Here is a 15,936-nt window from a genome sequence, read left to right on the forward strand (position 1 = left end):
GTAATCGTTTCTGCTAAGTTTCTTTTGCTCTAAGCCAAGATGGCTGAAGAACTCTCTGAAACTGAAAGCTCGATGGATGCTCTAGCATTTTCTAACGTTGAGGTCAATCCTAATCAACGTCTCAATTCTGTTTTGTTGAATGAATTCAACTACCTTCCCTGGAGTTGTGCAGTATCTCTTGCACTTGAAGGAAGATCAAAGCTTGGCTATGTAAATGGTGCTATTGAAGCTCTAGTAGTCACTTTTTCTACATACGAGTCGTGGCTGTGCAAAGATCAGTTGGTCATGTCTTGTTGCTCAATTCAATGGAGCGAAGGATTGCTGGAATTTTCAGTTATTCTGAGTCATCCATGCATCTTTGGAAGCAAGTAAAAGAGATGTATGGAAATCAAAATAATGATGCTCGTGTCTTCCAGCTTAAGAAGAATCTGGCAAGTCTACAACAAGGAAGTAAAGCATTTGTTCAACACCTTGGCAGTCTTACAAACATGTGGAATGAGCTCGATGTTTATCATTCTCATACAACTAATGCCACTGTGTTGATCAAGAGAGCAGAAGAAGACAAGATATTTCAACTTTTGGCAAGCTTAGGTCCAGAGTTCGAAGACCTCAGAAGTCACATCTTAATGAATGCTGAACTCCCTTCCTTCATTGGTGTGTGTGCCATAATCCAAATGGAAGAAGTAAGGAGGAAAGTCATGAATGAAGAGACTAAAGACAGCGTTTCTGAGACTAGGGCTTATGTCTCTAGCAACAAACGTCCTGAAAGCAAAGTTTACAAGGGAACAAGACCAGATTTAAAGTGCAGCTACTGTGATTCTCTTGGCCATATAAAAGACAGATGTTGGATACTTCATCCGGAATTGAAGCCTGAGTTCTTGAATGAGACAAAAGGTCCAGAGATAAAGGGTACACAAAAATATTTGAACAACAATAGTTACAAGGCCAACCATGTAGCTACCTTGTCGACAGAAGGAATGGTGAATTTCACTACCAATCCTGCTGCATTAATCAATGATTTTGCAGCATATCTCCACAGCAAACAGGTGCTTAACAATAGAGATGAAGCTTTCGTAGCTGAAGAGAAGAATCACACAGCTTTACTTGGAAAATTTGCTGGTTTTCTGGCTAAACAATACCATGCACGTGGAGACTGTTTCAATCCATAAATGGATTTGTGCAGTTTACAAACCATGTCGAGGTCATCTGATTGAGGATGTCTGGGTGGTAGTTTCATGTACACTTCCTCCTCTAATTCCCCTTGCAAAAAAGCATTCTTCACATCCATTTGATAAAGATGACAAGACTTATTTACGGAAACTGATAATAGAACCCTTACAGTGTTCATTTTGGCAACGGGAGCACATGTTTCCTTGTAATCCAAGCCATAAGTCTGAGTAAATCCACGAGCCACCAAACGAGCTTTGTGCCTTTCAATCATCCCATCTGAGTTGAACTTAGTCTTGTACATCCAACAGCCGCCAACTGATTTCTTCCCTTCGGGAAGTTTAACTACACTCCAGGTTCGGTTGTCATGAAGAGCTTGCAGTTCATCCCTCATCGCTTTTTGCCAAATTTCAAGTTCATTTACTTCTTGAAATGTTTGTGGTTCATGAATATTGTCCAAGGTACTAAGAAAAGAAGTATGAGATGGGGAAAACTGCTTATAGGAAACAAAGTTTGTAAGAGGATACCTAGAAGTGTAGGTGACATAATCATGTAGTCGAAGTGGAGGTTGTCGAACCCTAGAAGGGTTTCGACGAATTGGAACGTGAGGTTCAATATCTGTGGTTTGAGATGAAGGTAGCTCATGCAATAGAGTTGGTGAGTTACGTGAAATGGGACTTTCTTGATAGAGAGGAGCACTAGGTAATGGAAACATGTCACTCAAAAACTCCCCCTGATCTGCATCACTTAGTTTCTTGGAGAAGTAGGGTATGTTTCCATCAAATCTCACATCCCTTGAAACCATTATTTTCTTTGTGATTGGGTTGTAACACTTGTAGCCCTTTTGGGTAGATGAGTAACCAAAGAAAACACATTTCGTTGCTCGAGGATCCCGTTTATCACGGTTGAGATATTGGTTGTGAACAAAGCAAGTGGACCCAAAAACTCTCAAGTGTGAGAGATCATTCTGTTTGTCCTTCAACACTTCATATGGAGACTTGAAACTGAGTACTTTAATAGGCAATCTATTGATTAGGTAGGCAGCTGTAAGTATTCCTTGTGACCAAAATTTCTTTGGCACATTCATATGAAACATGATTGATCTTGTCTTCTCATGAAGGTCTCTATTCTTTCTCTCAGCAATCCCATTTTGTTGGGGTGTGCCAACACATGTTGTTTGGTGCAGTATGCCATGAATACTAAGATATTGAGACATGTTATGGGATATATATTCAGTGCCATTGTCGGATCTTAATATATGAATTTTTTATGCAAATTGAGTACCAACTAGTTTGTGAAAATCTTGAAAAACATTTGAAAGTTCACTCTTAAATTTCAAAAGATACAACCAAGTCATCCTTGTAAAATCATCAACAAAGGTTACAAAGTATTTATATCCATCAAAGGACTCTAGTATTGGACCCCAAATGTCTGAATGAATGATTTCGAAAGGATGACTAGCTCTAAAAGTGGAAGAATCAAAAGGCAACCTAGAAAACTTAGACAAGTGACAAACATCACACTTTAACTTGTCCTTACATATTTTTGGAAACAAAAAAGACATTACTTTATCAGAAGGATGTGCCAAACGTTGATGCCAAAGTTATTGGTCTTGAAAAACACTTGAACTGACTTGAAAAAACTTGGGATTCTTAGTGTCTTTAGCCAAGTAGTAAAGCCCATTCAACAATAAACCTTCACCAATCGTTCTCTTGGTGATGATATCCTAAAAAATGACATTGTGAGGGGAGAAAATGACTAGACAGTTTAGAGAATTAGTGATAGCTCCCACTGATAGAAGTTGAAAAGGAAAAGAAGGTATGTAAAGGGCTGCTGACTCTATGTGTGTTGACAATAAGTTGATTTTTCCTTTTCCGACAACTGTGGCACCCTTCCCATTAGCTACTGACACTTGAGAAAAAAATTTCATTTTTGTAAAATCATGTACGTTATTAATTTTATTTGTCATGTGATCCGTGGCTCCTGAGTCAATGATCCAATAATCATGTTCATTACTAGCATTTAGGGCAGTAGAGAAGGCACTGAAAATACCTGGGATATCTTTCTGTGAAACATGGTCATGTTTAGCCAGAAAACCAACAAATTTTCCAAGTAAAGCTGTGTGATTCTTCTCTTTAGCTACGGGAGCTTCATCTCTATTGTTAAGCACCTGTTTGCTGTGGAGATATGCTGCAAAATCATTGATTCATGCAGCAGGATTGGTAGTGAATTTCACCATTCCTTCTGTCGACAAAGTAGCTGCATGGTTGGCCTTGTAGCTATTGTTGTTCAGATATTTTTGTGTACCCTTTATCTCTGGACCTTTTGTCTCCTTCAAGAACTTAGGCTTCAATCAGATGACCCCGACATCCTCAATCAGATGACCCCGACATGGTTTGTAAATTGCACAAATCCATTTATGGATTGAAACAGTCTCCACGTGCATGGTATGCAAAACTGAGCTCCATTCTTGAAGAGTTTGGCTTTCAAAGAAGTAGTGTTGATTCCTAACTATTTGTTCGTGATGGCTTAGTTGGAAAAGTAATTGTTTTAATCTATGTTGATGATCTTATAGTGACAGGTGACAATGCTGAAGAAATTCACTCTCTCAAGCTCGCTCTTCAAAACAAATTTGCAATCAAAGATTTGGGACGTCTCAAATATTTCCTAGGTATTGAGCTTGCAAATTCACAGGAAGGCCTTTTTCTCAATCAAAGGAAATACATTCTTGATCTTTTGAAGGATTCTGGCTTAATAGATAGTAAACATGCACGTACTCCTTTGGATAGCAAGCTACAACTTAGTACTCACAGTGAAGCTCTCTCTGATATTACTAAGTATCAAAGACTTGTAGGAAAGCTTATTTACCTCACAATCACGCGTCCTGATATCTCTTATGCCGTGAGTATTGTGAGTCAATTTATGCATGCTCCTACATTAACTCATATGCAGATTGTGAAGAGAATTCTTCGTTATCTAAAAGGGTCTATTGGTCGAGGACTCCTTATGACAAAAAATGATAGCACTGCCATCATGGGATATACAGATGCTGATTGGGCTGGGAATTCTCTTGATCGCAAGTCAACAACAGGTTTTTGCACCTTTGTAGGTGGCAATTTGGTAACATGGCGCAGCAAGAAGCAAACTGTCGTAGCTCGATCCAATGCAGAGGCCGAGTATCGAGCTATGACCTCCACTGCGTGTGAACTTATTTGGCTGAAAAGCCTTCTGTTGGATCTAGGCTTTCCCAGCAATGAACATATGTCTATGTTTTGTGACAATCAAGCTGCCATGCACATTGCTTCCAATCCAGTCTTCCACAAGAGAACGAAGCATATTGAAGTGGATTGTCATTATGTTCGAGCACAAGTTCAATCCAAAATCATAACCACCTACTATACTCGCAGTCATGATCAGTTGGCTGACATTTTTACCAAATCTCTTCCTACGATTTCGTATCTGTGCATTCTGTCCAAGCTTGGCTCAAGGAATCCCCTAGATCCAGCTTGAGGGGAGTGTTGGAAGAATAATGCAAGCTTTTGTCTAGTTTTGATGGATAACAGCTCAGCTTAGGCAGCTTTCGGCTAGTCTTGGTGCTAGTGTTAGCTGTTTGTTTTAGTCATGATGTTTAATGTTTACTTTAGGCCTACTTAAGTGATAATATTCCCTCATCATTGTAAAGCTTGTTAGTGGCTTAAGTTAGAGAGAGTGGAGGTCATCATTATGCTTGCTTAGCTGCCATTGTCCTCTACCTTTTGTCCTCCATTCTTTCTTTCCCGTTTCTTCTTCTATATATGTTTGATCTTGTAACTGTTTTATATATGAAATATACATCAAAAATTCAATAAATGGTAAGATAAATGAGACGACCAATCACTCTTCGATATTTTGCAGGATCCTTAAGAACCTCTCCCTCGTCAAGAGGTCATTTGAGATTTTGCTCTATTGGAAATTTTGCCGGCCGAGATCCTAAAAATCCAACATCATCAAGGATATCTAATAAATATTTTCGTTGTGAAATGAAAATACTTTTCTTGGTGCGCGCCACTTCTATGCCAGAGCTTTCATCAAGTATAAACTTCAAAGATCCTCAACTGGTGGATATAGAGAAATGCAGCGATGCTTTTGATAGAAGGTACAATGTAGAGAGATTTCAATACATTTTATTTAAATATCATGTTATCCAACACTTATGTTTTAAAACAGAAGGACAACTTCTAATTCCTGTATCAATCTATTTTTCAAATTTTTTAAAATTTGCCGGGTTGGTGGATGCTTCAGCTCTGATATCTGTCAGTGGTTCATAAGCTTTGGCTGATGGAGGCAATGTGTTCTCTATAGACTATTGTGTTTATCGGTAGCAAGTCAACAGGCACTGATCCCAGCTCCTTGAACTCGGAGGAAACTTTGGATCCACGCTTTGTTTCTGGGAATATTGTGATCTGTGACAGTTGAATAAGCCTAACGTGCAGAAGGGACTGGCGGTGAAAGATGGAGGAGGAAGAGGAGGACGAGTAGGTATGATTTTGCCAAACACAGCTGCATCGCTTAAGAATGCGGAGTTTCATTTCTATATAGGCCAATCGTGAGGTGCAAAACCAAAGCATGTTGCAGCCCCAAACATCATCATGAAAGCTCTGAAGCGGAACTTCGTGTTCTTGGCAAAATCACAGGTAAGAGTTGCCAATCAATATTTCAGGTGTGTTCTGTTTCTTTATATTGCATTTTTTGTTTTTCTTTATGTCTACTCGATTGAAAAAAGTAGTATTTCGAATTTTCAGTCAGTGGCAGGTTTCACTCTACAGAGGAAGAATGATGCCGTCAACAAATAAGCAAAATATACCTGTACGTGTATACTGGTAGCAATTCACCAAGCCCTGATCCCATTTCCTTGTTTTGGAAGCAACTTTGAATTGCTGTGTTGTTGCCAGGGAGATTGTGATTTGTTACCGTGGGATTAGTTCGGGAGTGCAGAAGGGACAGGTGGGAATAGGCATGATCTTGGCAAACAGCTGGCAAATGGAAAGGGAAGTTGTGGCAGATTGCCAACTTGTTCCTGCTTTTGACACTTCGCAGAACTGTTACTCTAGCATTATGCTTAACGAGTCCAAGAACCTCTGCAACTCTAGCATTTCTTGGGACTCAGTTGGAGTCCACCTACAATAAAGTTTGCCTTTCATGGCAACACGCGTAAGCCTCTGCAAGACGCCTCAACAGCTGTGGTTTCAACCCTGTATGATCACGGTGCACACCTCAATAGTTAGCCTCCTCCCTCGACCTCAGAACAAAATCAAAACAAGAAAGTGCGTTGAAATGTAGAACTATTCATAATTTCTCAATTCTCAATTGATTTTAGAATATAAGAGATCAGGCAAGAAGCTTTGTAGAGTTGGAATAACCTATGGAAGTGACGCAGGACGAAGCAAGAGAGATACAAACGTAAGCCCTCGAAGAATACAATTTTTGGAGTCCACCAGATTTTGGTTGAAAACCCAAAGGTTGTTTTGTTTAATTGATTAACTTGATGCTTACAAATGAACAGCCAAATGGCTTAAATAAATATAGTACATCTGTTGGGACAACTCAGAGGACTAATGACATAAATTTGAACGACAAACGAAATGTCTGAATTTTTATTATAAACTTAAAATTGCATTTTGAAGGCTGAAACGATTCCGAATTGCCAAATTCCGTGAATTTGACTCGTGACATCGTTCTCTTTTGACACGCCCCGATCCCGATATCCTCGGGATATCAGGATGGTCACGTGCTGGCCGACACCCGAGGGTGACGAAAGCCATTTATTGAGTGCAATTGCTGAAAATAAAGGATAGATAAAACTTATAAATGTAAAAGAATAAGGAATATGCATTTAAGGAACGTGTTCAGAGCATACAACTAACTAGAACACTAAAAGAATGATATAAAATGGAATAAATAAAAGAATGAGTCCCACACCAAGAGGACTCGAAGATGCCGATGCGGAAGTGCCTTGATTGTCGGGATTGTACGCCTCGATCCTAAATCCTGAAGGGGGCGCAAAACAAACATGAGTGGACCAAGTTGATATATATATATAATAAAACAGTTATCAATATACTAACCCCCAGGTTTATGAAAACAAATATATAATGATGAACATAGGTTTTCCGAAACCTAGCATGATGTGCAGTATCTCAAATCATAACTCATATATAATAATCACTAGTGAATTGTCCGATAACCTGCAGACCCCATGCCGGCTCCCCGTCTCTGAGCAGACAGTCAGAGGAAAATACACTTCAGGCCCCATGCCGGCTCCCCGTCCCTGTGCTAAATAGCCAGAGGAAACACACTCCAGGCCCTATGCCAACACCAAACCGTCGCCCGGGACGGACCGGAATCTATCCCTACGTCCCGTAGCGGAAAGGACCACTAGGTAAGTACAAAACCATTGAACATACATATATTGAAAAACAACTTCATAGTATAAAGTCATCCATCATCTATACTATAAAGAGGTGTTCGAAACATGTTCTAAATATCATATCGTCATCCATCAGATATTCTATAAGAACACGGGTTATAGGAAAAATAGTAATAATTCAAGGTAGCCTCAGTAAGCATGTTATCTCAAAACGTTTCATAAAACGTAATCATTAAATCATGCATTTCATGTATGCATTTCTACTATTAAAACATGCTTTTGAAGGGGTCCACTCACAGTACTTAGCCGCCGAAGAGCCACGCAAACTAACGTCACCAATATTGCCCCTAAGCACATAAAGGGTCCAATTAATAAAACTATATAATAGCAATTGGATTTGGGAAAACGGACGTTGGAAACGGATTCAGAACGTCGAATTACCCTAAGAAGGGTCCCGGACAAAAACCCGAAAAGTCAACTCTAAAGTCAATGTTGACCGGAGGTCAACGGTCAAATTAGGTCTAACGGGTTTTAGGCTTGAAATCCGGATTAGGGTTTAGGTTAAATAGGATTAGGATTTATTGGGTTTTGATTTTAGGGTTCTAAGGTTAAAAGGGTTTAGGGTGAAAATGGGTGGTTTGGATTTCTAAGGTTTTGGGTTAAAATGGTTTAGGGTTAGGAAAGGGGTTTGGGTTTAAGCCCAAACACATACATATACTATAAACACACACACACACACTACACAAGGCCCTAAGGCCTCCTAACAGAAATCAGGGCTTTAAGCCCTTGGTTGAAAACCGGCCCAAGGCCAACCAAAACTAGGGCCCGAGCCCTTTGGGTTTTAAAAACATATAACTAAAAATAAAAACTGAATGGGTTAGGGTACTGGGCTAAGGCAACACGGGCCTAAGGCCCGAGGGAGAGGGAAAGGCCGGATGGCCTGGGTTTGTCGAAGGAGAAGGCCGGAATTTCGGCCGGAAAACCACCCAACTTTAAATGGCCATAACTTTGTCAATACTCAACGAAATCAAGCAAGACAAAAATGAAAGTTGTAGCCCTTGAAGAGACGAAGAGAATGGTACCTCACACAACGTCTAACTCGCCGTGGTTTGGCCGGAACATGCCTCGAAATCCGTCGGACTCGCCAGAAACTGGGTAAGATTCAAATGAGTATAACTTCTTCAATACTCAACGAAATTAAGTGAAACAAAAAGGAAAGTTGTAGTACTCGACGAGACGAAGAGATTGATACCTTACACGCCGGCCAACTCGCTGTGGTTTGGCCGGAAATGACCTCGAAAGGGGCGGTGCTCGCCGGAGCTTACTCCGTGCCGTCGAACTCGCAGGGCAGGGTCCGGGGTTCGTTGCGAGCCTCTCTTCGATGGTGACTCGGTCCTAGTGAGTCCAGGGGAAGAGAGAGATGCGAGAGGTTGAGGGAGAGAGAGACGGGAGAGCTGAGAAGGAGAGAGCTACGGGAGGGAGAAACGAAGAAGAAGAAGAGAGAGATCAGAAAACATAAAAAAATAAACAAGGTGGGCCCCACGGGCTCACCAATTAAGGCTTTAAAACAATTTTAAAATATAAAAGAGGGTTGGGGTGTTTCATCTTTCCTAAAAGATATCAAAGGTCGAATTCGGAGCTTGGACGCCAAATAGACAAATTCCCGAGCGTCCTTTTGTCTGACAGTTCATCTCCTCCTCAATCCATTCAGCTATTTGTTTTACATCAGAAAGATTTATGTTAACTTATCATCTCGCGTCTAAAATTATGAGCTCTAAGAAAGAGGAGAGTTACCATTCGATGGTAAGTGCCCATTGGCTTTGGGCCTTACATGTTTCCAAATGAAACCAGTGCGCACTTTAGCCCATTCAACCAAGTCCAATCTGAATCGCTTTGACCGAACAGCGAAGTGACAATGGAGGGAGGGTGGGCGTTGACCTGCAATCTCAGCATCCCTCCAATTCAAACAATTTCTGAAGACCAGGTATTTCACTTTCGTCGGATGTTAATGGCTGCTTCTTCTTGTTCTTCGTCTTCATCCTACAGTAGTTGGAAATATATGATGTATTCCTGAATTTTAGAGGGGAAGACACTCGCAAGATCTTCATCGGCCATCTCTACAGAGCTCTGAATCAGAAAGCAATCAACACCTTCATTGATGGCGAAGAGCTTCGAAAAGGCAACGACCTTTCGGAGCTCCTTACAGCTATTACCGACTCGAGGCTATCGATTGTAGTTTTTTCCGAAAACTACGCTTCTTCGACGTGTTGCTTGAAAGAACTCGTCCAGATACTGGAATGCATGGACACACAAAAGCAGATAGTGGTGCCTGTTTTCTACGAAGTGGATCCATCCGATATTCGTAAACTGGAGGGAAGTTTTGATGCAGTGCATAAGGAGTTTATTCAACGGGGCTTTTGGTATTTTGGTGTTCAGCCATTCCGTTAATTATTAATTTGAGATTCATGTATCTTAGGTTGTGATGTAATGTTTTGCAGTAATTTTGATGCAAAATTAAGTGGCTAGGTGGAACAATTGTCATTTATTATGTTTCGGGGGCTTAGGGAGTTGTATTTGCATTGATGAAGATGTTTTGACACACTAGTATATTAGGGAGGGAGTTTAATATGCTAAAGGGGACAATTTGGAATTATAATTTTATGGTAACCAAGAATTAAGTATTGCTCTTCTATCATTTTTCTGTCAAGCCTCGTGTATTTTTTGACACCTCCTCTATCTCTTTTTCGTTCTGCATTAAGTTTTGCAGAAGCTTTTGCTAAACATGAAAGTTATTCTAACGTTAACAGGAAGGAGGTGCAGAGCTAGCGGTCTGTTCTTGCTAGAGCCACCGATTTATCCGGTTGGGATTCAAAATATTGTAAGTGAGTTTAATTTGTCCGCATGCACTTGATATTAATGTATTTTGACAGTATAAATCCACGGTTTTGATCACAACTAACTTCCTTACATATAGATGGCTAAGCGTTCACCAATTTGATTAGTTTTTGCATATTTATGATCAAGAAAATTAACGTATTTTTACTGTACAAATCCGGGGTTTTAGTCACAACAAGTATTGCCCTTCTAATTGTTCAGTTTTAGTTTTCTATTTTGGGCTTGTTATAAAACTCAGCTTTGCTTTGACTCTTTCGCGATGCTGGTTCTAAACCTTCACAGGGATGATGCCAATCTTATTGAAGATATTGTAGAGGATATCTTTAGCAAATTGATCCACATCTCATCAAGCAAAGCCAATGGCTCGGTTGGAATGGATTACCACATAGATGAAATGAAGTTATTATTACGTCCTGGGGCGAATGATGTTTTCGCTGTTGGAATATGGGGTTTGGGAGGTATAGGCAAAACCACCATTGCTCGCACTGTTTGTGATGAAATTGCTTGTCAATTTGAAGCTTGCTGCTTTCTTGAAAATGTTAAAGGAAGGCTTCTCAAATACTGGTGCAGTACATATGCAGGAAGTGCTTCTTGTTGTGATTGGCTCATATTTTGAGCAATTAACAATTAAGTGACTTTGTGTGTTATGCTTTCGGAGTAGTGACCAAATGTGGCCATATCTCATTTCGGCTAATAGTGGAAGACAATGATGATGTTTGCTTGGGATTCTTTTGTTTTGGCCTTTTTTCTTGGTTTCCCATTTGCATGCCACGCGTGAGTGGCTTTGGGGTTTGAGTAAAAGGCAAAGGGAGCATGATGCATCATCATTATGTCTGTGGAAAAAGGAAAGGTTGATTCATTTTTCTTCTCCATTTAGCTGCAAAGAGCCGAAGAGGAGAGGGTGTGAGAGAGAGCATCCGAAGGAGAACACAAAGGAGAGAAAATATAGAGCGAGAGTGAGAAACTCTTGGGGAGAGTGAAGCTCTTAGTAAAATTTTGTAAGGGTACAAGGGATTGGAGTTTGGGTTATGTTGATTTAACTCAAGTGTATATTGTATTAGTTATTCTCATAGTGAAGAGCAATATCTCTTGGAGGACGTAGGCAGATTTTTGCCGAACCTCGTAAATTTCTCAGTGTATTTATTTCTTGTAATTTAAACTGTTCAACTGTGGGTCTGTAGTTTGGTGAGGCAATCTAAATCTCACTTCCACACTGACGAACGGCCAAGGCACAACACTTCTTTCTAGAATATTGAAGGAAAAGGTGCGGAGTTTAGGCATGTTGGATCGAGGTTCCAAAATGATAATGAAAAGGCTACGAAGGAAAAAAAAATTTCATTGTTCTTGATGACGTTGACAAATTATCCCAAATCAAAGCCTTACTTGGAAAGCAGCATTCATTTGGTGGTGGAAGTAGAATCATTATAACAACAAGAGATATGCAATTGATAAGTGGAGCCGATGTTGTATATAAGCCCAAGAAATTAAATGAGCCTGAAGCTCTTGAACTCTTCAGCCAGTATGCCTTTAAAACCAACCAACCCACAAGAGATTATGATCGTCTCTCGAGGCTTGCCATACAACATGCTCATGGTGTGCCCTTAGCGCTTAAAGTCTTGGGAGCTTTGCTTGATGACAGAAGTGTATTGGAGTGGGAAGATGTGTTGAAGAAAACAAAGAAAACCCAGCTCATGGGAATTCAGGATGTTATTAGAAAGAGCTTTGATGGGTTAGATGACTCAGAGAAGGATATATTTCTAGATATTGCATGTTTCTTTAAAGGGATGGAGAAAGACTATGTAACTAAAATTCTTGATAGTTGTGGCTTTTATCCCCATAGTGGATTAGGAGTACTAATTAATAGAACTCTCATCACTATATCAGATTACGATACGCTTAAGAAGCATGATTTACTGCAAAATATGGGGTGGGAAATAGTCCACCAAGAATCTAATAAAGATCTTGGAAGACAAAGCAGGTTATGGATTTATGAAGATTTTCATCGTGTATAAACGCAAAATACGGTGAGATAAATTCATTACCTCTTTCTTTTAAGCATGTAGTATTGAGTAGAAAGCAGAAGTATGATAAATATCAAATTTGGATATTTTCACTCATTGAATTTCTACTGTTTGGTTATCTAGGCTACAGAAGCAGTGGATTTATACTTTGTGCAGGTTGCTTGATGAAAGGGAAAACAATTGTAGACACGTATACTTTGTTGGAGTTGGAAACATCTTCCAATAGGCTTAATCATTTAATGCGTTGCCAGATTGGTTTAATACAAGGTTGTAATATCTACTCTTCTCTACTTTACCTCATGTAAGCTTCAAAGATATGTAGGAACGCTTCTGATTCCGAGAATAAAAGGTACCTACTTTTAATGTGAAAGATTTTTGTCACTTTGGCCTGAAATTCTTCATTTAAGTGACTGTTGGAGGTTTCGGATGGTATTCCCCATTTATCTTCCTTGTAAATATATATTAAAGCTTGCAGAAATCTTTTTGAGAGCTTATCTGCAACACTGAATCGATTTGTTGTTTAACAACTCTCAAATTGGAAGCTTGCAACTTATAGAGATGCGGGGATGCTTGTGTTGTCTATTGACTATTGTGTATATCCGTAGTAAGTCAACAAACCCTAATCCCAGCTCCTTGAGCTCGGAAGAAACTTTGGATCCACGCTCTGTTGGCGGAAACTTTGTGATCTGTGACCGTGTGGTTAATCGTAATGCATAGAAGGGACTGGTGGTGAAAGACGGAGAAGACGTACTAGGTATATGGTTTGGGCAAACACAGCTGCATCACATCAGAAGATGCGGAGTTCGTTTCTTTATATACTAACCGTGCGGAGGTGCAAACCAAAGCATGGCGCAGCCTAAAAAATCATCATGAAAACCCTGAAGTGGAACTTCGTGTTAGTCTGACCAATGTGTCGCCCTGGATAACCACGGTTGGAGATAGGGATTTTCCAGCTACCGTGAAGCTCGGAAATGGCAGGACTATTACCGGGGTTTCGCTCTACAGGGGAAGGATGAAGCTGTCAACAAACAAGCAATACCCTGTTGTGTATTTGGGAAGCAATTCAACTATTCATAATCCGAGCTCGCTCAGTTTGGAGGGGACGTTGGATCGCCAAGTTGTGGCCGGAAAGATTGTGATTTGCGACCGTGGGATTAGTCCTAGAGTGCAGAAGGGAGAAGTGGTGAAAAAAGCCGGAGGAGTTGGGATGATCTTGGCAAACATAGCTGCAAACGGAGAGGAGCTTGTGGCGGATTGCCACCTTGTTCCGGCGGTTGCTGTGGGAGAGAACGAAGCAAAGGGAATCAAGCATTATGCTTCAACAAGCCCGAGAGCCACCGCAACTCTAACATTTCTTGGAACTAGAGTTGGGGTTAGACCGTCGCCTGTGGTGGCAGCGTTTTCATCCAGAGGGCCTAATCTGGTAAGCCTTGATATTCTCAAGCCGGATATGGTGGCACCAGGAGTGAACATCATCGCCGCTTGGACAGGCGGATTGGGCCCGTCCAGCTTGCCAGCAGATCGTAGAAGGGTGAAGTTCAATATACTGTCCGGGACTTCAATGTCCTGCCCCCATGTGAGCGGCATTGCCGCTCTACTCAAGGCAAGGCACCCGGATTGGAGTCCGGCTGCAATAAAGTCCGCCTTGATGACAACCGCGTATGTCCACGACAACACGCGAAAGCCTCTACAAGACTCCTCAGCAGCTTCAATTTCAACCCCGTATGATCACGGTGCAGGGCACATAAACCCGGTTAGGGCTCTTGACCTGGGATTGATTTACGACATTGAGGCGCAGGACTATCTTGAATTCCTCTGCACACAAAGGCTAACACCAACCCAGCTCAAAGTTTTTACCAAGTACTCAAACAGAAGTTGCAAGAACAATCTAGCCAGTCCCGGGGAGTTGAACTATCCGGCACTTTCGGTTGTGTTCCCGGAGAGAACAAATGTTTCTGTTTTGACACTTCACAGAACTGTCACTAACGTTGGCCCTGCGGTTTCGAATTACCACGCCATTGTTTCACCGTTCAAAGGTGCTTATGTGAAAGTCGAGCCTCGGACGCTGAAATTCACCAAAGCCAATCAGAAGCTGTCATACAAAATCATCTTCACTACGAAATCCCGGCAGGCAGTCCCGGAGTTCGGAGGGTTGGTGTGGAAGGATGGAGTGCATAGGGTGAGAAGCCCCATTGTTGTAGTGTGGCTGCCACCACTATAAATCCTGCACCGGATTAATTTCAATGTGTGTTTTTATTAATGCTTTTTTGAATAAACAAATTTTCTGTAATAGTTAGTATCCTTCCTCTGCTTCTTGCTGTGATCTTCTAGCTACTGTCAACCTTAGAACACGGGCGAAACAACGATGTGCAGTGAAAACGTAGATTAAGCAAGTTCAAATCACATTGATGTTGTTAATTAGAAGATTGAGAACTAGATCAGAATAATTTCTTAATTTGCTCAATTTCCATATTGATTCACATGTTTCTGCACTATTTTTATAAGCCACGACTCATAAGCACTTAGTAGGAGTTCTGGTAGTTTTTGCAGGATGATAATTTCAGACATGCACGAAACAAATCAAATTTAAACACGACATGTTGTAGGAATCGAGATCCACGATATTTGTAACCGCATAAATATGAAGATTTTATGGTAGGTTATCCCTTACCGAAATTTCAACTTGTCCAACGGATCAAGTGCATTTGATATTCGAGATGTCTCACTAATTGTGTGAATATTTCAATTTGGATATGTCTCCAGTTATACACAAGTTTTTCTCCGAACTGTTTGAGTACAATTTGGATCAATACCGTCATGAACAGCTTATGCTACTGAATTCTAATCACGATGGCTTCACCCTTACAAACTAAACTCATAAAATGGGATTTTCTTTTGATGATAAAAAAAAAAACACATTAATGCTGGCGGGCCGTGGGCCTATTTGGACTCATTATGATGGGCCTTTTAAAAATTTAAAACCAGGCTAGTCCAATTCGTATTTGAATTTCCCAATATGTTGAAGAATTATTTTAAAATGATGTTATTTAGACACTCATTTTTTCTTTTCACACATTTCTCTCGATTTTCGGCAGTCTAATCAAATAAGTTGAAGAAGATCAAATGAAAAAATTAATAAGAATATGTGAGAGGTAAAAAATATGTGTGAATAGCACTACCCTTATTTTATTACTAGCCTCTTTCTTTTGCATTTGATTTTTTTTTTGGATACTTTATTCTTTTTTTTTTAAATTGGCTTAATTTTATATTTAGAATAAATTCAACAAAAAAAGCCATTAACTTCTCAGTAAGAAGCGGTTATTTCTTTTCAATTTTTAATTACTAAACTGTTATTTAAAATTTACTAGAATATGCTACGCACAAACCATGTGTGAATTTTTTGTTTTTGTTTTAAAATTAAAGAAGAGCAGCAAGAGAGTGAGAGAG

At 40.2% G+C, this 15,936-nt stretch overlaps 1 protein-coding gene and 2 long non-coding RNA genes across 3 annotated transcripts in view; 2 read left to right on the forward strand and 1 right to left on the reverse strand.

Moving 5' to 3' along the window:
* LOC139194941 (uncharacterized) overlaps positions 1–15,936 on the forward strand; it is a 77,663-nt gene that overhangs the window by 39,037 nt on the left and 22,690 nt on the right. The window contains exons 2-4 of the long non-coding RNA XR_011579740.1: positions 5,227–5,302; positions 5,449–5,840; positions 5,949–6,150. This is a non-coding gene — a long non-coding RNA (uncharacterized lncRNA). The remainder of the gene's footprint in view (positions 1–5,226; positions 5,303–5,448; positions 5,841–5,948; positions 6,151–15,936) is intronic.
* On the reverse strand, positions 7,018–9,039 carry LOC114823358 (uncharacterized). The gene is made up of 4 exons (XR_003771449.2): positions 8,826–9,039; positions 8,656–8,724; positions 7,871–7,920; positions 7,018–7,194 (listed from the first exon to the last, which is right to left on the reverse strand). It is a non-coding gene; the product is annotated as an uncharacterized lncRNA (long non-coding RNA).
* Positions 11,908–14,779, forward strand: LOC103441124 (subtilisin-like protease SBT1.3). The gene is made up of 2 exons (XM_070821897.1): positions 11,908–12,446; positions 13,267–14,779. The coding sequence occupies exons 1-2, from the start codon at positions 11,908–11,910 to the stop codon at positions 14,708–14,710; spliced, it is 1,983 nt and encodes a 660-aa protein (XP_070677998.1). The 3' UTR covers positions 14,711–14,779.

This window comes from Malus domestica, chromosome 01 (assembly GCF_042453785.1).
Source record: "Malus domestica chromosome 01, GDT2T_hap1".
Lineage (NCBI taxonomy): Eukaryota > Viridiplantae > Streptophyta > Magnoliopsida > Rosales > Rosaceae > Malus > Malus domestica.